A 24,652-nucleotide genomic window follows, 5' to 3' on the forward strand; every position below is an offset into this window, starting at 1 on the left:
CTCCACCCTCAGGTTCCTTCCCTTTGGTGTTGATGGGATTTGTCTCTCCCAGTGTCCTGATGGCTTTGGGCTGGAGTGGGGGTGGAGTCCACAAAGCCTGCATGGAATTAGCTCAGGACAGCCTTTCCCCCTAACCCTCCTATAGCAAGTATCGTGACCCATAATTTAAGTCCCATTTCTAAACTGCATTTCCCAACATCACTTATATCCCTTTTACCCTTTCTCCCCCCAACCTCAGAAACCTCACTTGGTTTACTCGAGTGTGCTAATTTTGTATTTTGCTTGTTGACTTGTCCGATAGGTAAATGTCCAATATTTGTCCTTGTCATTCTGTCTTGCTTTACTACACTTAATTCCCTCCAACTATTGATACTTCCATTTACAAATACTGTAAATGACAGTATTTCCTTTCTTGTGACTAGCTATTAATTCCATGGTGTGGACAGACACATCCTGAGTGAGTGCTCTGTCAGTGGGCACGGAGCTGGCTTCCATGTCCCAGCTGTTGTCAGTGATGCTGCAGCACGCACTGTGGTTGAGTTGATGGTCTCATACTCGTGCCCATGAGCAGGACTGCTGGCCCATACAACATCTGCATTTTTAGTTTTTAAGGAAAAGTCCAGATCACTTTCCAAAATGGTCGCACCAGTTCACATTCCCAACAACAAGTGCAGTGCGGTCCCCTTTCTCTACATGCTCTCCAGGTCTTGTCATTGGGGGTCTTTTTACAACGTGCCCTGCTCACAGGTGTGAGGTGGCATCTCATTGTGGTTTTGCATCCCCCTTATTAGAAGCGATGATGAGCACTTTTCCACATTTCCATTGGCCTCCTGGATGTCCCCTTTGATGAACTGTGTTTGGATCTAATGTTCATTTATTAATTGGGTTTCTTTTCATTGTTAAGTTGTATAAGGTTTTTACAAATCTTGAATATTACCCATTTTCAGCTGTATAACATGTAAATATTTCCTCCCATTCAGCAGGATATCTTATTAATCTACTTATATAATCTATATATAGCCACTTATATGTAATCTACTTATATAGTCTATATATATATCTACTTATATATATTTTTGCTGTGTAAAGCTTTTTAATTTGAGATAATCACAATTGTTTATTTTTGCTTTTACTTCCCTTTACACAGGGAAGTAGAGGTCTCCAAAAACCTCTTTATCTGCAATGTTTTTTCTATAAATGGTGATGGTAAAATAGGACAGTCACACACAAAAGAATGAGCTGGTAGGTACCACTGTCTTACACCATATCCAAAAATCACCTCAAAAATGGATTAAAGATTGAATGGGGTCTCCCTGGTGACAAGGGGTTAAGCACAGCACTATGAGGCTGTCCACAGCCTCTGCAGCATGAGTTCAATCCCCAGCTGGCCAGGGAGCTACCCACATGGTGCAGCAGACCACTCCTGTCTTGCCCACTGCTCCCCTCAGCAGTGTATTTCAGTAGATTTGCCTATTCTGTTCCCCAATCTGTCTCTGGTGGATCCTCTTACCTCCCACACCTCTGACCTGTACCCTAGTTCTGGTATGCATAAGCAAATAAATCTTTAAAAAAATAAAGATTGAATGGAAGACTTGAAACCATAAAACTCCCTGAAGAAACAAGAGGTAGCAAGTTCTCTAACATCAGACTTAGTGATGATTTTATATCTCTGACAACCAAAAGCAAAAGCAATGAAAGTAAAACTAAGTAAGTGGAACTTGATAAACTAAAAAGCTTCTGCACCCTCTGCTTCTAGTACCGCTAAACAAAATGAAAGGAGTACCTGATGTTGGGAGAAAGTATTTGCAAGTCTGATTAGGAGTTAACATCCAAAACATACAAGGAACTCATACAATCCTATAGTTAAAAACAAAAAAACAAAGACAACAATCCAATTTAAAAATGGGCAGAAGATCTGCATAGACATTTTTTCAAGGAGCATATACAGAAGACCCACAGGTATTTGAAAAGGGAAATGCAAATTGCAACTGGAATGAGCTGTCACCTGCTAGGATGGCTATTATTGAGACAAGAAATAACAGGCGCTGGTGGGAACATGAAGAAAAGGGAATCCTGTGCACTACTGGTGGAAATGTAAATTGGCGCAGTCACTCTGGAAAAGTGTGAAGGTGCTCCTCCCCCATGTTTCTGAATGAAGGTAGTATCTGTTTACAACACTGTGTATGATTTCGGGGAATAGGCTGACGATGCCTCCTCAGATGTCTGTCACCACACCGGTCACCACCAAAGCACCAGAGTCCTTCATCATAGACCATGGCACACCCCTTGTTCCCACCACCACCAACCTCTTTCTCTTCCTTCCTCCCCTTCTAGTAGCCTCCATCCTGCAGTCATATTTCTAGGGTTACTTTTGTCAGTTTCTTTCCTTTGTTTCTCTATATTTCATATGAGTGAAATTACCTAGTATTTGTCTTTCTCCTTCTAACTTATTTTGCTTAGCATAATCCCCCCCAGTTCCAACCATGTTGTCACAAATGACATGAGTTCATCTTCTTTATGCTGAGTAGTATTCCATATACCCCACATTTTCTTTCTTCCCTTTTTCTTAAAGGTATATTTATTCATACATACAAGAACCGGGATACAGGCCAGGTAAGTGGGAGGGTGATAGGATTCACCAGAGACAGAGTGGGGAACAGAACAGGCAGATTGACTGAAGTACACTGTTGAGGGGAGCAGCAGGCAAGACAGGAGAGGTCTGCCGTGCCATGTGGGATTCTCACCTGGCTGGCCGGGATTGAACCCGCGCAGCAGAGGCTGCAGACAGCTTCACAGCGCTGCACTCAACCACCTGCGCCACCAGGGGAGGCCCCACCCCACATTTTCTTAATGCACTCCTCTGTCTTTGGGCACTTAGGTTGTTTCCATAATTTGGCTATTGCAAATAGTGCTGCAGTGAACACAGGAGTGCATGTTTGAATTTGTGTTTTTGCCATTCTGGGGTAGATACTGAGGAATGGAGTTGCTGAGTCCTATGATAGATCTATTTTTAATATTTTGAGAAACCATCATACCTTCCACAGGGGCCGGGCCAGTCTATATTCCCATGGCGCATATAAGGATCCCTTTTTCTTCACGTCCTTGCCAACACTTGGTGTTTAAGACAGTAGATCTTAAAAGTTCTTATCACAAGAAACAAAATTGTGACTATGTAGGGGGATAGATGTCAACTAGGCTTATTGTGGTGACCCTTTCGCAAAGTACGCAAATACTGGATCATTGTGTTGAACACTGAAAACTAACAAAGTTAGATGTCAGTTATGCTCCAAAAATAATTTTAAAAAGATCAGATGGAGGGCCTCCCCTGGTGGCGCAGCGGTTGAGCACTGGGCTGCGAAGCTGCCACAGCCTCTGCAGCGCTGGTTCGATCCCCGGCCACTGGTGAGGGTCCCACATGGCGCGCAGACCTCTCCTGCCGTGCCCGCTGCTCCCTTCAGCAGTGTATTTCATCGGTCTATCTGTTCTGTTCCCTGCTCTGGCTCTGGTGAATTCTCTCACCCTCCCGTGCTTCTGACTGTACCCAGTGCTTGTATAAATAAATAAATAAATAAATCTTGAAAAAATAAAAAGATCAGATGGAAATCAATCCACAGGTTGGTTCTTTCTGAGTGTCAGTCTATCCTCTACATCAGCACAATTCTAAGAAAGAAAATCATTATGGAAAATGCATATTTCACTCCCATGCTTTAAAAATCTATTGCCTATGTTTGAAGCTTGAAGCTGAGTACCCAGTTACAACCATAACCAACTATCAGCCATTTGAGTAAGCCACTATGGACACTTCTGGCCAGCTGGGGACTAAAGTTCCTGCTATTAACACCACCTTAGAGCAGAACTACCCTACTGTTCCCAGTCAACCACAGAATCATAAAAGGTAATGAAATATCGTGGTGGTGGTGCTGGCCAGACATCTATATTCATCCATCTGTCCGTCCGTCCATCCATCCATCCATCCATCCATCCACACTTTATTTTTTAGAACAGATTTAGATTAACAGAAAAACTACAAAGATACAGTATTCCCATATACACCTATCTCAGCTTTCTCTATTTTTTAACATCTTACTTTAGTACAGTTATCACAACAAGCCAATATTGACACATTATAATGAGCTAAAGCCCACACTTTATTCAAATTTCCTTTGTTTTATCTTTGGTTCTTTTCACTCCAGGCCCTCGCCCAGGCCATCACGTGACATTCAGCCGCCATGTGTCCACAGCTTCCTTTGGCTGTGACAGTTCCTCAGACATTTCTCATTTTCCTTGACACTGTTAGAGGTGCTGGTCAGGTATTTTGTAGGCTGCTTCTCTACTGGGATTTGCTTGATGTTTTTCTTATGATTAGATTAAGGTAATGGGTTTGGGGAAGGTGACCGCTGCGGCAAAATCCCCCTTTATCATTTCAAGGGGACACACAATGAATGTGACTCCTCACTGCTGATGCTGACCTTGACTGCTGGGACAAGACAGGTTTGTCTGTCAGGTTTCCAAATGAAGTGCCTGCAGAGTTACATGGAATGCTTGTCCAGGAGATTGTGACAGTGGCTTGAAACCACAATGTTTTGGTGTGGCTTCAGATGCCCCAAATCTTCACCAGCGCCGCCTAGTGCACTTAACTATCTGTGTGTGCTACAAATGGTTCCTTCTGCTATGGTGCCCCCACATGCCCACCTGCCCACTCACCATCCAACCAACAAAAGCAGTTGCCACGTCTCCTTAGGTTCCCCCCAAGGCTGAAGTGTTACCCCCTCCATTGTGGAGCTTCCTTCCAGAGAGAACGCACAGCTTTCTCTAGCTCCTAAAGCACACAGTTGACACCACAATCACCTCTCACTGTATGGTCACCTCTTTCCACTAGACTGAAAATCCCCAATGTACAGAGATCAAGCTTGATGTGACTTTGCATATCACTCCTAGGTTCTTGCTGAATTAAATAAATAACTGAATGGCTTTTAAGGTGTATTATTTTGTATCATATCTCAATTAGAAAGAGTAAGAGAGAAGGGTCAACAGAAATAAGCAGCCATGGTCACGGAGGTACCGGTAAATCCACGCTAGAACTTGACCCTTCCTTGCCATGGACACTTGCACCTACAGGAGCAGGCACTGAAGACACCTGGTCAGTGAGGCCAGGCTGCCCAGGACAGACACTCAGTGCCTGTTTTCAGGTCAATGTGTCAAAATAAACACAAACACCAAAGTGAGGAGGTGCAAGAGTTTCACTAAGAGAATCAGCACACACCCTCAGCTTTGGACTTCCTGATGTGTCACCAAAGACCTTTTCCAGAAGGCAACATTCATATTCAACTTTTGAAATGACATCACAACAACACAGATGTGCGGGAACCTACATTTGTTCTAGTCCATTTCCTCTCTCACAGACACAGCAGGGACATCAAAAAAGCCCTGAATTGGTTCTTGGGAAAATATAAGGAAGCGTCGCTGCGCCTCCAAAGGATCTATGCAGGGGTTCCTGAAGTTGTACATTACCAATAACTGTCAACTTTTCTTACTGCAGTATTTACAAGAGAAGCTTTCACGACAACAGCAACCCTCAAGAGAGGGATTAGGTCGCACAGAATTGCATTCGAGTAACCATTCAGGGGAAAAAGCTAGTTCTAAATTAATGGGAAATTTAACATTCTTTTTCTTGTTTCCACTTAAAATGCCTGGAGTTGGTGCCTCCCCGGTGGCGCAGCGGTTGAACGCTGGGTTGCGAAGCTGCCGGCAACCTCTGCGGCGCCGGTTCGATCCCTCCGGCTGCTCCCCGGCCACCGGAGGAGGGTCCCACATGGCGCGCAGACCTCTCCTGCCGCCCGCTGCTCCCCTCAGCAGTGTACTTCGGTCCTTCTGCCTGCTCTGCTCCCCGCTCTGGCTCTGGTGAATTCTCTCACCCTCCCACGCTTCTGACTGTACCCAGTGCTTGTATAAACAAAACAAACAAACAAATAAATAAATTAAAAAAAAAAACATGCCTCTATTTAAAAAAAAAAAATTAAAAAAATAAATAAATAAAATGCCGGGAGTTCCAAGAATCAAAGCAAAGAAAGGCACAGTTCAGTCAGTCTGGGTGTCAGCACCTGCATGGCCCATGCTCAGCGAGAGATGGCAGGGGCGAGTGAGAAGGCAGAGGAGGAGGGAGAAAAGGAAGAATAAAATTGAGTATGGAAAAACACTTGTGTTTAATTAATGAATTAATGTACAGCAATCCTTTGGAAGTCTTCTACTTTTTCTCTCTCTAGCAGAGAAACTAAACCTTCTAAACCCAGCCTTTCTCTAAACCAAACTGAACAAACACCTAAGAAAAAGCAATAGAAGACACTGCAGTTTCACAGAACATTTCTTCAAGGAGAACACCAAAGTTCACTCTCCAAAGAGCCTTCCTTGAACAGCTTGCCTGGCTATGGGCACCCTTGACTTCCACTCCCACAACACTTACAAGGTGGTTTTATAAACCTTATTGGGGGCCTCCCTGGTGGCTCGGGGGTTAAAGACAGCCCTATCAAGCTATCACCAGTCCACTGCAGCAGGAGTTCCAGTTCATCCCTGGCCACTGGCCAGGGAGCAACCTACATGGCACAGCAGACCTCTCCTGTCTCGCCCGCTGCTCCCCTCAGCAGTGTTTTTCAGTACATCTGCGTGTTCTGCTCCCCACTCTGTGGTGAATCCTCTCACCACCCCTCCCCTCTGGCCTGCACCCAAGTTCTACGCAAAAATAGTAAAAATAAAAACTTAAAAAAAAATCTTATTGACCCTTGCACTTATTTATCAACTCTTCTGAGCATCGTCTCTCCAACTGCAATTCTATATTATTCCCCTTCCCAAGAAATCTACCTCGCCCATCATTTCAAGTTTTTCCTCATGTACTCTAACCTGTCCAAATAACTTCACTTTCAGAGGCAATATGAAGAAAAGCTGAACCTCATTTTCTTTCATTCCTGTGCCGAACTGCTCCACCACCAGACAGCAGTGAGGAGAGAAGGCCTTGGCCCTGGCAGCACTGAGGCCCAGGGGACGGCTCCAGCCCCCTGGTGCCTTCAGCCCTGAAGATCTGTCCATGCACATCCTCCTCGTTTCTTCCCCCTTTTCTCAAACACCACATGGGCCTCTTATGTAAGAAGCCATTCACTTGAGCTACGGCCTTCTTCTCTCCTCCATTTATTGCACATTTCCTTACACTGGCGGGTATGCCTTAGCCACAACTTTCCCTTTTTTAGGGTTTCATTTCTCTAATCCATAAAAGTCAGTGTCTAACCCTGCTACTCTAAAGAAATGCTGCTGGAACTCTCCTAACCACCCGTGACAATGCAGGGACCTCTCTTCTTTCTCTGATAAACCTGCCCTTTTAAGATCTAACTTCAAAAAAAAAAAAAAAAAAAGAAGAAGAAGAAACAAATGACACATTTGAACACCAGGGATAAACTCTCTTTTAAAAAATCTTATTGGTATGGAAGATTTCAAACGTATGCAAAGTAAAACTAAGGAACTCCCAGGCCCCCAACCAGCCATTCTGGTTCTTGGAGTCCAGCCATTCCAGTCCTATCTGACTATGCGCATTTTAGTTTTTTCAGGTAAAATGTACCCAAAAAATTGTAACTTTCATGTGTCCCTTCTCAAGAACTGGATCTTAATAAAAGGAGATCTAGAAGCCTTTTCTTAATTGCCAACCTCCTCAGCTGTCCCTGCCACAGCACCTAGGACACCTTTCTCTTGAAATGTACCTCAGGGCACAAGCTCCTCTCAGTACCTGGCCCCTGGGAGGGAGCAGGGCAGTGGCTCTTAAATCAGGGAGTTCTCACACCCATGGCAGCGAGGGCTGATGGGGACTTGATGTCACGTTTCTGCTGTTTTGTTTTTTAAAGTAATTTACTGATGGAAATTCATGTAATATAAAATGAAGCATTTTAAGGTGAACCCGTTCAGAGTCACTTGATATATTCAGAATGTTGTACAAGTGTCAAATCCCTGTCACCATCTCACGTGGAAGCCCCTCCCCACGTCACAGTCATTCCTCCTCTGCTTCTGCAGGGGTCTGTGCTGTGTCTGTGGACTGACCTACTCTGCATTGTTCATTAAAGGGGATCACAGAACATGTGATTTCAGTGCCAGGCTTCATCTAGTTAACATAATGTTCTTGCACCTTCTCTCCTGCTCTGGTGAAGGCACGAGCCCTTCCAGACAGTGCTCACAGCTCTGGTGCCCCTCCAGAGCCCAGGCAGCAGGTGATGTGCCAGCAGCTGCTCAGGGCACAGTGGGAAGAAGCACCAGAGGCTAACAGGGAAAGAGGGATGGGAAGGTGATACTGAAGGTCCCACAAGGAGATTCAGGACAAGGAGCGAGATCTAAAGAGATCCAAACACACAGATAACTATTATACACAGGGTTTGAATGGTAATATTCCTTCAAGCTTTAGCTTAAAACACCAAACAAATGATCATTAAAAATGGGTAACAGGGCCTCCCCTGGTGGCGCAGCGGTTGAGCGCTGGGTTGCGAGGCTACCAGCAGCCTCTGCAGCGCCGGTTTGATCCCCGGCCACTGGTGAGGGTCCCACCAAAAAAAAAAAAAAAAAAAAACAGAACAAAAAAAACCAGTAACAGAACAATGTCTAAAAAATGATCAGTGAAGGCCCTGTGCAGTAGGAATCAGGGACAGGCTTTTACTTCTTACCTTAATCACTTCTGAAGTATTTTATTTTTCAGAATAAAGATATGTAACTTGCATAATAAAACGTGAAAAGATCAAGTGCTAGTATTCTAAAAATGAATCATAAAGTTCTCTATGAGTTCAGTATAACTGGTTTTCAATTTGTCATGTACCACCCTCCAAAATGCATAGTAACAAGAAGAAAAAAATCTTCCCAATCTTAGAGGATGCTCTCATTTCAACCAATCTAATTTTTTTTTCATTTTAGCAGTTTTTAACAAAAGTTGTATATGAGACTATTTTATTCCTGCATCTTCTCAATTGTTTTTTCCTTGTATTTGCCCTTTTCCTTTCCTACTTGGCGAGATTTGGCTTTGCGTTCTAGGAGCTTTTTGTGGTCTTCGTCCAGCTTTAGTCTAGTGATAACCACCTTACTGGGTCAACCAATGTAATTTTGAAATTCACCTAAAATAAAACACCCACTCTGCTTGCCCATCACCTTGTTGTTAAATTCCTACTCAAGTTGCTTGCACTCAGCAATTCACTGACCTTGGAACTGCTTTCTTCCGAAACTTCTCCCTCATTGGTTTGCATGGGTACAGACTCTGTGCAAAACGCTGCAGGAACACACAAATACTGCCTGGAAGAGATAAGAAGGAAGCAATATATGAGGAAGTCAGTGTAAACAATTGTTTTTTAGATTGAAATTCTGTCACCCAAATCCTGGATACTGTGAAGCAATGACCTTAAGTAACTGCGTTTGTGTACAGGTATATACACACACAGGTATACACAGGAATATATACACACACCACAGGCAAGGAGGGGGAGTGGTAGGCAATTTTCCCTAGCCTAGGGAAGGATAGTTGGGAAAGGTTTAAAAGACATTGGTAAAGCAAACAGCTCTAGATTTTTCCTTTCTTTTATTTGACTTCTGGCAAAGGTGAGAGTGAAAACCCTCAGCAAGTCCCACAGTCCAGACACGGGCCCCCAGGGAGATACCCACCTGTGTAGGCAGAGGGCCAGCTGCAGGGTCGGGGCCTGGGGACCAGGCCAGGCCACTGCAGCTGGCAGGGCTTCTTGGGTTTATAATTTATGTTCAACATTCTTGGTATTTTATAACTGAAGTTAAGGTTCATTACTTTTTATTTTTTTTATATATATTTTTAAAGATTTATTTTTATTTATTTATACAAGCACTGGATACAGTCAGAAGCATGGGAGGGTGAGAGAATTCACCAGAGCCACAGCAAGGAGCAGAGCAGGCAGAAGGACCGAAGTACACTGCTGAGGGGAGCAGCGGGCGGCAGGAGAGGTCTGTGCGCCATGTGGGACCCTCCTCCGGTGGCCGGGGAGCAGCCGGGGATCGAACCGGCTGCGGGGCAGAGGCTGCGGGCAGCTTTGCAAACCAGTGCTCAACCGCTGTGCCACCGGGGAGGCCCTTCATTACTTTTTAAAGAAACTAAATGTCAGTTCATTCATTTTTATATGACAATAGGCTATTCACAGGACAAGACAATAAAAAGTAGTAATTTTTCTTTTAAGAATAAAGTCAATAAGATGTTTGTTCAAGTTTTTAAGTGTTCCAAAAGAAAGCTAATGAAAGTTTATGCAACATTCACATTAATGAATTAAATATTAAATAACTATGTACTTACTGAGGAATAATTTTAAAACTGACACAAAACAGATCTCCATTATAATGCAGGCAACATATTTCAAAGCCTTTCAAATACTTTAAAAGGTTCATAGCTACAAAATAGGAAATCTACTGGACATTTGGTTAAAGAACAATTTATCAAGAAATGAAACCAAGATGAGAAATCTACAAAGATGCTTGACAGTTATCTTCTCCGTGCAGAGGAATGTGCTCCTGAATGGACAGCCGGGGGGTGCTGAGCTGTGATGGTCCAGGCAGCTCAATAATGCGCCACCAGAGCCGAGGCCAAGGAAGCAGTTTCCTCACTTCTAGATGGGCAGGGGGCATCGAAGTATCTCCTGTGCTGCTCTAATGTGGATGCTGGGAAACTAATACCTGCTTATGTGAAATGTGAGTCTGGTACTGCGGAAGCTCTCTGAATGAGCCTCATTCATTCACTCCAGGTGAACAGACCTTGCCCATCGCTTCTAGAAAACAAATGGCTGATGCCCACAGCACGTGGCATGGGTTTTGCCTCTCATGGGTTTTGCCTCTAGCTGGTTTTGCCTCTCACCTGCTTATGACAGATGTGCAAAAGCAGAATTGCTCTTTCTATGAAAATTAAGTTAGAAGCACTAGAAAAACTCAGTAACCTATCTAGAAAGGATTGGTATGCAAATTGCTTCGTAGATATCTTTTCATTCTCCTTCTACTTTGCTGCAACAGGACTACATCTCACAGATGATGCATCAGACACAGCTGCCCAGCAAGTGCTGTGCCAGGCCTGTCTGATTGTGCTGGAGTGAGGAAAGCTGCTCTCCTGTCCTGAGGCATGGCTCCTCCTGTCACCCCCACACACTCCACTCCAGGCAAAGTACAGGTCTTTTCTGAAGGTGAGTTTAGAAACAGAAACAAAAAACTCAGCCTCCTCCCTCTTCCTTTTGGAAGCCAGCTGCCCCAGGGGGCAAATGTTCTCCTCTGCTCCTACACCCACAAATGCAGGTCCCTCTCCATTACCTGGGACCAGTTAACTTTGTTGAGTTCTGGCTCCTGTTAAAAAGCTCACTTTCCGTAGGTGTGAGCCACATTCTTCAATACAGCTGTATTAGGAATAGAGATGACATTTTGGCTTCCCAAATGCCCTACTCTCTTATACTAGTTCTCAACTGAACTCAGCCAAGGGGAAAGAGTGCTGTTTATTGGGTCTCTCAAGGACCCTGACATCTGACACATAAGACAAGACTGATGGCTACACAACATATATGATTTGGGAGACACAAATACACATGGAATTTCTAAGGCTTCTGCTAGGGCCAGGGCTTTGCCCTTGGCCTTTTCATCGAGAGGCAGTGTTCTGAGCTTACAGAGACATACATTAGGCCACCTAAGCCTGAACAGTTGTGTGCTGAGGCAGGACTAGAAGTTTATAAACCTGAGGCCACACTGCACTTTGCACTTAGGGATGATGGTGATAATGGCAACTTTATCTTCAAGTAAGTGGCTGTTTCCATAGGAAAGGCTTGGGGCTGTGCTGGTCCCAAAGGAACTCAGTCACTGAGGTGGTGGTGATGGCACCAAGAGTTTATGTATTTTTTTTAATTATTAAAGGTTTTCCTTTTTAAATTTATTTATGCACACAAGAACTGGGTATAGGCCAGAGGTACTGGGGGTGAGAGGATTCACCAGAGACAGAGTGGGGCAAAGAACAGGTGGATCTACTGAAATATACTGCTGAGGGGAGCAGCGGGGAGACAGGAGAGGTCTGCTGCACCATGTGGGTCAGCAACCTGGCTGGGGATCGAACTAAGGCTCTCACAGTGACAGTGCTGAGACTTAACCCTTAGGCCACCAGAGCGGCCCCAAAAGCTTATCTAAATGTCCCTGTGCAGGTGGCCTCAGCACCTACTGGTCACTCTGGCCTAGCAAGCAGGTGCCGGTGTACTGGCCTCAGCACGAGAACAGGGCTCTAGTGGCTTGGGTGGCTTCACAGCACAGAGGCTGCTGCCCGACCTTGAATTATGCCGGCACAGTCTTTCCTAAGTAGGCCTGGCTGAGGTAGAGACTGGACTTTAGGGAAAAGAATCTTTCTCCACACAGCCTTCCAGACGTTAGTTAGTGGAACAATTATTTGCTGCATGTAAGCTGCAAGGCAGCTGAACTTCAAATAGCACATGCAATACAAAACCAGTGAAGTCTTATGCCTGACCTGTTTGCGCTAGGCTTACATGGGCAATTCAAAGGGGGGATGGAAATGAAGACCCTACTTCACAGAAGGGAGGGAGGTAAGGAGGAAACCTACAGAGTCAGCCTGGTTACTGGGGCTACCACCACTACACATCACTCAGTTTTACAAAAAAGCAAGTGATGTTTCAAATACCGATCTTTAAAAGAGAAGACAGTGTGTACTGGTTGACATGGTAAAGGTGAATTCCAAGTTTAACTTCTTGCTGGAAGATTCTTCCAAATTAGATAGAAGAGGAACTGGCATCTTGGTGAGGCTTGGTAAGGCCAAGAGGCCCCCCCCCGTCCACCTTCTCGCTCCCTCAGATACCAGTACATCTGCTAAGTTCTGGGGTTCAGTGCTAGGAAGTCACGTTTTGGGAACATAACCCATGGGAAGAACTGTCTTTGGGCTGGAAGGAGGCTCACTCGCTGAGTGTGATGGCTGTGAGGGCACTGCTGAAATGACGCTTTTTTTTTTTAAAGAGGCATGTATTTTTATTTATTTATTTATTTATTTATTTATTTGTTTGTTTGTTTGTTTGTTTGTTTGTTTATACATGCACTGGGTACAGTCAGAAGCGCAGGAGGGTGAGGGAATTCACCAGAGCCAGAGCGGGGAGCAGAGCAGGCAGAAGGACCGAAGTACACTGCTGAGGGGAGCAGCGGGCGGCAGGAGAGGTCTGCGCGCCATGTGGGACCCTCCTCCGGTGGCCCGGGAGCAGCCGGGGATCGAACCGGTGTTGCAGAGGCCGCGGGCAGCTTCGCAACCCAGCGCTTAACCGCTGCACCACCGGGGAGGCCAAAATGATTCCACTTTCTAATCATTGTTCTCTTCATCCATAAACTAGTCAGGAGGAGGCGTGTTGAGGTATAAACCTCAATGCGTGGAGAGCACTGGAGCAGCCAGGAGACAGAGAAACACTTCCACTCCTCCAAGAATGTCCAGACCAGCAGAAGAGGCAGATAAAACCACTAGCTCTGGTGTGAAATAATGAAAGCTCTGTCACTGCTGCTGACTGCCCAGAACACAGACAACTAGGAAATCCTGCCGAGAGTCTGGGATGTGGGGAAAACAGGAAACACGCGAAGGAAGAGTAGGTAGGTAGTGGCGATCTTGCCCCCTCTTGCAGGCCCTACGCAAACAGGCACAAAGCAAGAAAAGAACTAGGTCTGGTGAGGCTTATGGAGGGAAATTCACAGAAAAAGCAGCCAGCAGTACTGAGTAGAATCAGGGTTCTGGAAGGGCTGGCAGGAGGGCTGTGCAGCAACCAGGAGTCCCAGCAGCTGTAAGAGCTGACCCTGGTAATATGCCGCAGACCAGCGTGAGGGCCTGGGGCGGGGATGCTGGGAATACACTCACGCAAAACTGTGGAATTGCAAAATGCCAAGAACCAATCCCAGCAAGACGGGACGAGGCACCCAGTGTCAGTGTCAACCCGAAAACAAGGGACCCACGACAACAGGGATGTGAGGCCCTGCTGTGACGGCCACGTTCAACACCCACTGACGAGAACGTGGAAAGCAGCAGTGACGTTGGAGTGTATTTTCCTTCGTTCAAGATGAAGATTCTCCTATATCATTCCAACACACAATGGATACCACTTTAAAAACTTACCTTTGACAGTATCCCAGGGGCAACACCAGCCCGTGAAGGTGAGTCTAGGTTACATTCAGTGCAAAAAACCAAAACCCTGGAAAGAGAGGAAAATCACAGTGAGCCGCACGTTTGCAGCAAGGGCCACAGGACATGACTCAGGCAGCCCAGCACATACCCAGGCCTCTCCATCCACCAGCCACTGATCCGTGGCCTGTGGCCTGGCCTCCCCAGCCTCAGCTTCCTCATTCAATATGGGAACAGTAACAGCATTTTTCTTTGTTGTAAGTTCAGGTAAATATGTGTAAGACACTCAGTACAGGGCAGGACACCAGGCACATGCTCAGTCAAGGTAAGGGGTTATTAAGGGTGAGGACTAAAATACTTTCTGAAGAAACAAGAAGACTTGCATTGAACCTGTATTATTTATCTTATTTGTTCTACCAGAAAGCTACCAAATTTTCAGCTTCTCTATTTGACATAGACATAAGGGCGTCTCACCATTGCTTCAGAGTCAACATGTCCCCAAAAGCGCTCTTCGTCCCCTGCCCGTGCCTGAGTCTCCTGCCTCCACAGCCTCTAACAAGGGCACCACCCTCCACCTAGGTGCTTGGGTTAGAGCCTCAGATTCATCCTGGATTTCTCAGTCCACCCAGTCCTCTCATAGTCCATCAGCAACTGCCCTTTCTGCTTTCATGATATGGATTCACCCATAATTTTTCATCACCATTAGATCCACCCATAATTCTTCATTCTCATAGCCATCTCCATTTCTTGCTGAAGGAAGCCTCTTAGCTGGTCTCCCTGGGCCTACTTTTGCTTCTCCCTAATCCATTCCCAAAGAATGGCTGGAATGGCCTGGTCAAAATCAAATTGGATCACAGTAAGTTACTAACAAATGGCATAAAGATTTATTTCACAGTGATTGATTCATGGGATCATCTATCTATCTATCTATCTATCTATCTATCTATCTATCTATCTATCTATCTATCTATCTATCTATCTGTAGTTATACACAAAGAGACATATATATAGATATATATATGTGAACATATTTGAAATCACAGATATTTATAGTCAACATTTAGTGACACTAGGCCAGTCCCTCCATTTCACAATGGCAGGAATAAACGCCAAGGATAGCTTGCTTTCTGTGTGTGTGAAAGTGGTGTAAACAATGCCAGACAGCCCAGGAGAGACTGAGAAAGCCCGTCACTATTTGGAAGTGGGCCTCTTCGTTACACAATCACGTTATGGGCTCTGTCCAAGCAGGCACGTTCCACGCCCCGAGGCTACCGCTGAACGTGACTGTGTTGGTCCCACACTGCGTCCTGGTGTTCAAGGTGGTGCTTCAGTTAGTCTCGAAAGCACCTTGCCGCCCTCTTATCTGTCATCACCTCTGCTTTAGAGGATTTTTAAAGTGCTTGAATAAATAAATCTCACATGAGGTGATGCCGTGATGGACACCAGTGGTATTTTCGTTACCATTTCTACCTCCCACTATACACATCTAGTATTTTTCTAAGAAGCAAAACTGACCTTTGATTATATCACTGCCTGAAGTCAGTCAGTCATTACCCATTACCTTTTTTTTTTTTAAAGATTTATTTTATTTATTTATACAAGCATTGGGTACAGTCAGAAGCGCGGGAGGGTGAGAGAATTCACCAGAGCCAGAGCAGGGAGCACAGCAGGCAGAAGGACCGAAGTACACTACTGAGGGGAGCAGCGGGCGGCAGGAGAGGTCTGCGCGCCATGTGGGACCCTCCTCCGGTGGCTGGGGAGCAGCCAGGGATCGAACCGGTGCCGCAGAGGCTGCGGGCAGCTTCGCAACCCAGCGCTCAACCGCTGCGCCACCGGGGAGGCCCACTACCCATTACCTTTAGGCTAAAAATCTGGATTCCTCTCGCCCCGTCACTACTTCACACCTGATTGGTATGGCCTGCGCCTGGTCTCCTGGCTCATTGCACCCAGGAATATCTACACGGGCCCCTGCCCAATTCCCTTCCTCTTCTGTGACCCGCCTCAGATGCCAGCTGCCTCCCTGGCACCTCCCTGGACCAGTGCTCCTTCTCCGGGACTCCCTTGCCCCTGCTTGCCTCCAGGTCTGTCTTTTTCACCAGCTGGAGCTCCTGGGGAACGGGAAGCTCTATGTCTTGCGCGTCTCTGAAGATGGCCTCAGGAGGAGTCCAGGGGCCCAGCAGAACTGAATCCTGATGCCAGCCTGGGAGCGCATCCTCCCTCGAGGCTGGAGGGGCTGCCTCTCCAGGATGGGACTGGGCCTCACAGTAGACACGAACTATATGGCTAAGTATGACCTCAGCGGCCAGAAAAGGACTGAGCTCTGTAATTTTTTAGTCAACCACATACTGACTAGATAATAACATGGGTTAATTTTCAGTTCTCTGTTCTGCTTCACTCCTGTCGCAGCTAAAACATAACTTCTCCAGGCTGCTTGTCAGCCCACGTCACACAGCACCTTTGGTATGGCCGGTCAGCATGCCCCTCCTCAGCATAGGGTGCAGGGGCCAGCTTGGTGGCTGCCACCACCCAGTGAGAGGAAGGGAGCTGAAGACAGGGGAGGCGGGCACAGAACCCGGGCAGGCTTCCAAGAACTCTTGAAACCAGTTTTTAAAGAACAGCTTCATTACTTTCTCTGCAGGACTGTGAAGCTCTGCATCAGAGATGCTCGTTCTCAGCAGAAATGTAAAATTTAATTCTCAAATCAACTTTGTGATGATCTGGTAGAAGTTATCTCCAGCACATTTTCTTCTGAGATATGCATAATGGCAGATCCCTTGAAAGCATCATTTTGAAATGTTCAGAATACCCAGGATCCCCACCAGCTAGTTGCTCAGCGCTGCTGGCACAGCCTCTGCACGACCCCACTTGCTGTTCTCTCCTGAGTAACCAGACAGGTCTTGAAATGCACATGGGTGTAAAGCTTCAGCCCCTGGGACTAAGCAACCCGAGGCCCCACAGAACTGCAAGTGGATATCAAGGATTCCCCAAAGCCAGCACCCAACTCAGCTCACAGGATAGACTCAGAACTCAGTCTTCCCTGGGAAACACGGTAAGCTGAAGGCAGCACATACTCAATTGACTGTATTTACTTAAGAATATCATCAAGTTTGATATTCAAACCTGATTATTGAGCATGTTTCCTATAAATTTAACTTTAATTCTCATTTTTATAAGTCCAAGTGGTGTGGGGCTAGGCCCCTGACTGTGTCTCTGCCCTCCCCTCTCCCCAACCTGCTCTGCCCGGGACTCGGCACTCTTACCAGTTTGCTGCCAGCAAGTCTTAGGATACAGACAATTAAGAAAATACTATAAACGTTTAACTGAGTCACAGACAACAGTGGAAACCCTGACTACCTCACTGGCAACTGGCCTAACTTCAAGCAAGACGTCCGGAAGAGGCATCTTAAGTGAAGCAGCAGATGTGAGGCGGCTGGGAGGGTCTTCCCAGGAAGCGAGCAGAGGCCAGGAGCCCCGCAGTAGATCAGGGGGTCCCAGAGAACCCTGTAAGTGGGGCACCCAGCCCACGTGGGAAAGAAGGGGCCTTTTAAGGAAGTAACACAAAGAGCGTCCAAAGGCTGAGGCGCACAGGTGGAGGTGGCTCCGCCCGGGGCAGAAAGGCTATTTAGCCACCAACACGCGTCACTGCTGTTCCCAATCTGAGAAGCAGTGTGACGTCACTTCTCCCTCAGTTCAACTCTTTGGAAATTTCATAAAAATGTTTGCACCTGCATGTTCCTAAAAACAACCCATTAATCTTAAAAACTCCCCTCGCTTCTGTGCCTTCCCTCCCCTCTTTCCTTTCTTAGTCTTCTTAACAATGAAGTCTATATTTGTGGCCTTAATGTCCTTATCTCCCATTCGCTTATTAATCATGGAAATGTCATTTCCTGCCTCATCAACTCCAGTCGTTAGACAGGATGGCTGTTGCTCGGTTGTCTTGCATTCCCCCCTCCTTGGTACTTAAACACCAGCATGACCTGCCCTCCTGTCACCTGGGAGCGCCCGTGCTGTGCTGGGATTAAGGACACTGCAGTTAGAGGTGCTGGGGTTACAGTTTCTGGCCTCTTGGCTCTGTCTGGGTGCCCTGTCTCCCCAGGTGTGCAGGCAGCCCGAGGCCTTGTCAGTACTGAGGATTTTCAGATCCCCATCGTGGGCACAGGTGGTGTGGGCAGCTGCTGCTTCTGTACCTGGGGATTAGGGCACAGGTTGTGGTGAAGGAACCAAACTCGGCTCCTGGTCTCAAGGATCGAGCCTCGTTCTGATGTCCAATCTGACACAGGTCAAGTCTAGCCCCTTCGCCCCACAGGAGGGGAAAAGTTCCTTGCTTCTGCTACCAGTCTTTGCCGGAGTCTTTCTCCGCCTGCCTTCACTGCTGGTAAGCTCCTCAGACATTCATCCTTCCTCTTCTCTTGTTATTCACGCATGTCCTTTTCTTCTCCCCTGACGTAGCTACCACCAGCAGCTGATGAATCCACTTCTCTCTCTAGTGCTGACTTTTGTTACACTCTTCAAAGTCATCTGTATAATGGCCTAATGTAAATGGGCTTCTCCACCTCATGCCCCACTGGTCCCTAAAATTCAGCATGTCTGAAACTAAAATAACCCTGCCCCAAGCTGTGTTCTCCTTCCGCCTCACTCGGGAACACTGTAATCCCACTCAAAAAATCTGGGACCATCATCAGCAACTTCCTCTCACTAAACTCTCAACTCTAGCCCCCAAGTATTTCAGCATGTACTTTCTTCCCTATTTCTATGGCCACCACCTCAGTTCTGGCATCATTTATCACCCAATTTATACCAATTGTTTTTTTAATTGGTTTTCTTACCCTCAAGACCCACCCCCCACCACCTCCACTGCCAATAAAGTTACCTTTAATTCTAATTTAAAACCACATCGCCTTTGCAAGCTCTTTCATCCACCTTCCACATAAAATCCAGCTCCCCCTGGGGGATCTACGAGGCCTGGTACCTGTTCACCTCTCAGCTTTACCTCGCAAAACCATGTTGCCTTCAGTTTGCCCAAGTGCTGCGGTTCCACGCGCCCCACGCCCCGTACATGCTCTTTGTGCTGGACCAGCTCCCACTCACAGGACCAACGGCTTCCCAACCTTCAAGTCCAGGTGTGGGAAACCCGTTCCATGAAGAACTTCTTGACTCCTTCTTTGTCGCAGCGGGTCAGATGGGTCTGTCCTCTGAGTTAGTAACTGTTTTTGGCAGATAATCCCACCAGGCCTGTTTATGTTGCATGTACTAGTCAAGCATCCTGATGGCCAAGCCTAAATCTTACTTATCACTGTATCACCATCATTTAAGATGGTGGTGGAGCAAAGGACATTCTAATATCTCTTGTGGGATAAACACATACAGGACAGGTGGATCATGTTAACTCTATATGGTATCCTTACTCAAATAAGAACGCTGCTTTTCACTTATTACAGCGGATCCAGGGTCGCAGTATAGACTCTACCCATCTCCACCCACCCACCCACCTGTCTGCTCCGGGAGCAGGTCTCTTGCGGGCACGTGCTGTGTCGGGGAACACCATGGTGGAGGAATCAGGTCTCTCAGGGCAATGTGCTACTTGCAGAGACCCACAGAATTCCAGGGAGAAGTTGTGAAGGAAACTTTTGAACCGACAGCAAGACCCTGCCATGAAGATGTTAAATGTATTCTTATGTTTTGTAAGTCAGGGAAGGTTATCTAAGAAAAGCAAACTTGGCCTGAAGCAGAGCTAAAGAAAAACCACATGCACCTATGCTGGAACTATTGATTCAGTTCGGTCAACTAACTAACTGCCAACCTCATTCAGGAGCATTTGTCAATTCTTTATCAGAAAGGGCTGCAGAAAGGAAGGCTTTCCTCCGGCAACCTCAATACAAACTACGAGTCACTTGGCGGTGGGGCCGGTAATAGGGGCTGCAGGGGCAGTGGTTGGGCCAGCGCACTTCACCCTCCAACCCGCAGCACTACACTCAGGATTTCAGAGCAGGGGCCTCGGGGACCTGCAATTATGGTCAAGTAAGAATTAAAAAGTCTGACTGGCTCAGCTTTTGGAAAATACCCAACTTACTGACAACCTACCGCTTACTCAAAAAGCCTTTATTCTTCATCTATAGTGTATAATTTTACACTGTTTTTAAATCAAGTATTTCTATTAAGGTTGTTCACACATTTCTAAATGCATGAGTTCATCAATAAATGACTTGGGGGAATGATAATATAGACATGAAAGAAGGCAATGCTGAGAATAACCATGAACAACCAGCGACTATGCTGTGCTCGGCACTATACACGGGGCAGGCTCAGAGACTCTCACTTGAGGCAGGATCCTGTCCTCCATGGTCTTAACCTGACTCGCAAGGAGAAGAAAACCAGCGCAACAAGCAACTCCACAAAGACTGAGCTCTGAGCTGTGTGGCCCAGAGAGAACAGTGGGCTGCGCGGCCTGCAGAGAGTAGCGCTCCAACTGGAAGCCAGAACTTAAAGTGGTGATTCTCAAACTTTTTGGCCTCAGGATCCCTCTTACACTTTAAAAAGTTATTAAGGCCCCCAAGGAGTGCTTGTTTATGATGATCATAATTACCAATATTTACCATAATTATGAAAACTGAAACTGACAGTATATCATAAATGGTCATTTAAAAAGTTTTAAAAATTAACATTTTTAATTAGAAATATTTTAAACGATAAAGCACTGACACCAGTGTTACTGTTTCGCATTTCTGCAGCTATGAGTAATGTCCCGTGGGAGAGAAGACAGTGTGTCCCGTACCTGCCCTCGCGCTCACTCTTCTGCAGTGTCACATTTCACGTGGCCTCTGAAAAACTCCACAGTGCACTCGTGGGAACAAGTTAAAACAGGCACGTGTTCTCTGAGTATCATTAAAATAGTGGTGTAAAAGCCAAAAGCTGGAAAATGGCCGCCACACCCCCTGGAAGGGTCCTGAGTTGGGTGGGGTGGGGTGTGGGGGTTGAGGCTCACTCTGGGAACCATTCATTTACAGAGAAAGAACATGGTAACAGATAGGGCTGGGCAGGAAGGAAGTGTGTGGCTGGAGAGCCCCAACTTTCACGTACACAGTGATGATTCCTGAGGTCTCAGCCATAACGGGTCTACCTCCACGGCAAGCCTCAAGGAAGACATGGCAGCACAAGGCGGGGTCTGCAAGGGAAGGAGCTTCTCCAGCTGAGCGGGTGTGTGCGCGCATGTGTGTGTGTGTGTTGTGTGTGTGTGTGTGTGTGTGTGTGTGTATTTGTGCGCGCAGGAGGGAGAGGCTCTACTTCCCCAGGCAACATTCCCTGGAGGCCACGTCAGGCTTTCCTCTCTGGCGCCTGCACTGTGCTGTCCTTCTAGAAGCTGTAAAATGGCTCAAAGAAGCCGCTGTGCAATGGCTTCCCGGGTGTTTACTAACAGCAAAATATTCTCCCTGCTACAGACTCAAATTCTTCAGACATTTCTTGATCTGGCTGTCTAAAAAAGTAAATTTAACATCAGTCACATAGCCAGCTTTTCCTTGCCAACAATCATGTGAGTTTGCTGCTCCGTCCCTGTGCATCTTGTGCTGTAAAAACAGTTCCTGGAGCCTCATATGTCATGGATCTAGTTGCCATAAACTGAAAACATTTTCTTCCTATTTTGGGGCACAAACTAAAAGCATTCTGGATGTGGTTTGTATACAGTCCATCCCTGGCCAAAAAAGAGGTTTAAATATATGGATAGATGGAGCGAGGGAGCAGCCATTGCCGTGGTTAAGCTGCACTGGCATCAACGTTTGATAGTAAGCATTTTTTAATTTAAGATTTTGCCACGATTCATGTTCTGAAATTACCTTGCAGTAAGTACAGTCGTTCATTTTATGTAGCAGCTTTAAGTTGTCTAACAATTTTATAGCTAAGAGAAGCACAGAAGAAACATAAACTTCTTTTAGGTTTAATTTTAAAAAAAACATAAAAAGTAGAAAAAGCCACGGATCTACATAGTTTTTCAGTCTTTTTTTTTTTTTTTTTTTTTTGGTAAATATATTCATTAAGGCGCCTTCACAGAACAGAACAGATCATTTTAAAATCAAAATGAAACTAAAAGAGATTTCTGCTTCTGGGAATGGTAAACTAGGTAACTCAGACCAACCATTCTGCTGAGGCAGCCAGAAATGGGCAAAATACGAACAATATCTTGAAGGCTGAGAGCACTAACAAGCTAATTAAGAACCACCATACACAACAATCAACTCCAGGTGAACTACATACACAAATGTGACAGATAAACAGAGAACTTGTAGAAGATAACACATTTTCATAACTTAGGAGTAGGAAAGGATTTTTTCAACAGGATACCAAAAGCATCTATTAACAAACACAAATATGACTATACACAAATTCATACTTTTTTTTGAAATTCAGAATTTTTGTTCATTAAAAGATGGCTTCAAGAAAATAAAAAAGCAGGCCACATTAAACCAATAAAAGGCTCCTCTTCAAAGTGACAAAGTTCTATCTGAAAAACAGAGGAGAACTTATAGGAAATGCACAAGAAGCTAGAGAAGGTGGCGGCCAAACTACTGCACAATCTAGGCGGTGAACGGGCTTGCGAGGAGGCAGCCGGTGCCAACTGAAAGTGAAAGAAGCAGAAGAAAACCATAAGGGGAAATTAAAAAAGCAAATCACAGTGATGTGTTTTATGCCAGAATGACTAAAATTTTAAAATTTGCAAAATTTTTTAAATTGCTAGTATCAAGTGTTGGTGAGGACATGGAACAGGAACTCAAACCTCACTATATGAAGGTGACCTGTTATATCCATTTTGGAATACAGTGGGTAGAATTCTTCTAAAGTTAAAGGCGCACCTCATGACCAGGTATATACCCAGAGTTCACGCACATGTGCACCGAGAAACGTACATGAAAGTATCTGCAACAGACCAGTAGTGTAATAGCCCCCAACTGGGAGCAACCCAGATATTCTTAGTAGTAAAGTGGGTAGCTGCATTCTGGCATACTGAAGAAAGGGAAAAACATACAGCAAGGAAAGTGAAGGAGCAACAGCCACACACAGCAACGTGGATGAATGTTGCAAACACAATAATGAGATGCAAAAGAATATATAGCTCGGACCCTGTGTTCAAAATCAGCCCAAACTATAAAGTCTAAAGACGGGCGGGGGCGGGGGGTGATAAAGAGAAGGGAAAGAAAAAAACCAGACAAGAAGATACCCACAGGCAGGAGGCAGAGACCGTGACCAGTAAAGGGCTCTGAAAGGCCTCTGGTCCCTGCAAAGTCTTATCCTTGACCTCAGAGATGTAGTTCTTTTTAAAAAATTAACTACACTTTATTTTGTGTTTAATGCACTTTTCTGGTGGTGCAATAAATTCCACAACAAAAAAGAATGCAAGACAAAAAACTAATATAAGAAAAATGGTATGTTTGGTATAACTGTAAAAGAAGAGATGACAGAACCCAGGCATCCTTGATGCCACCCATCCTGACTTTCTAATCTTGTCTCCTGCCCTTTCTCTTCAGCACTCTGCCATCCATGCTCTCAACCCTGTGCTTTCTTTCCCTTTAACAGGTGATACCTCCCTGTACAGGACACCACATCCCCACACGCTGTCATCCAAGATACAGCCTGCTGTCATCACCAGTAGAACCTTTTCAGGAGACAGACTCTGGGGCCACATGAGTGATTCAGGTTCCAGATCTGTCACTGGCTGTGGGACCTTTGTCAAGTTACCAAACTTAGTTTCATAGTTTCCTTATAAGTTAAAGAAGATAAAAACATGACCTCCCTCACTGGGTTATTGTGAAGATTAAACAGGCAAATAAATGCAAATTGCTTGGAAGGTGCCTGGGACAGAGTCAGTACAGGTTTTAACTATTATTATTATCGAACTGCTATTAGTATTTTTTTCTAATATTAACTAGACAGTAGCTATTGTACTATCAATACACTCTGATAATTCTTCCTGATCCCCCAACACCACTCCACATTGGATACTCTTCTCCAGTTCCCTTGGCTCAGTGTTACAGTTAATTCTCTTGGATGCAGTCCTTCAGGGTAGTTCGTTCCTGACTATCAACATCTAGCACAGTGGCACAGTGCCTCTGCTTGCTGAATATCTGAGGAATGAGTAAGCTATGAAGATTCGAGCGTGATCTATATCTCATATACGGACAGTCCTTTGGGCTGCCCTGTCCTTTGCACACAACACAAAATGGAAGCAGGGTCTTGATGAGATTCCTGCAACAATGACCTCAGAATATAGGTGCAGACTCCCTCCAGCAGGAACAAATTCAGGTAGCAACACTTGTGCTGTCTCCCTGAAAGGCTACCGTGAGACCCAAATGCTGATAACTAGGGCAATAATTTTTAAGTGTGAAGTGCTACCATATGAGGTTTTATTGCTTTAATAAAACAGAATTACTGTTGAATTGCAAGACTGGAAAGGCTTTTAAAGAGAAATAGTGTAAAAATGCAATCTGTTATGTTCTAAGACTAAGATTTTATTTT

General features: G+C 45.5%; 1 protein-coding gene across 2 annotated transcripts in view; it reads right to left on the reverse strand.

The window, feature by feature from the left end:
• The window catches only part of TNRC6B (trinucleotide repeat containing adaptor 6B), a 212,866-nt gene that overhangs the window by 145,654 nt on the left and 42,560 nt on the right, over positions 1-24,652 (reverse strand). For both annotated transcript variants that reach the window (XM_054696023.1, XM_037513513.2), the window contains exons 2-3: positions 14,144-14,219; positions 9,216-9,306 (exon numbers count right to left, since the gene is read on the reverse strand). In XM_054696023.1, coding sequence (XP_054551998.1) covers positions 9,216-9,260 — 45 coding nt within the window. In that variant the 5' untranslated portion in view covers positions 9,261-9,306; positions 14,144-14,219. The remainder of the gene's footprint in view (positions 1-9,215; positions 9,307-14,143; positions 14,220-24,652) is intronic.

The sequence above is a fragment of the Talpa occidentalis genome, unplaced genomic scaffold (assembly GCF_014898055.3).
Source record: "Talpa occidentalis isolate TD23 unplaced genomic scaffold, MPIMG_talOcc4v2.1 talOcc4.16, whole genome shotgun sequence".
Lineage (NCBI taxonomy): Eukaryota > Metazoa > Chordata > Mammalia > Eulipotyphla > Talpidae > Talpa > Talpa occidentalis.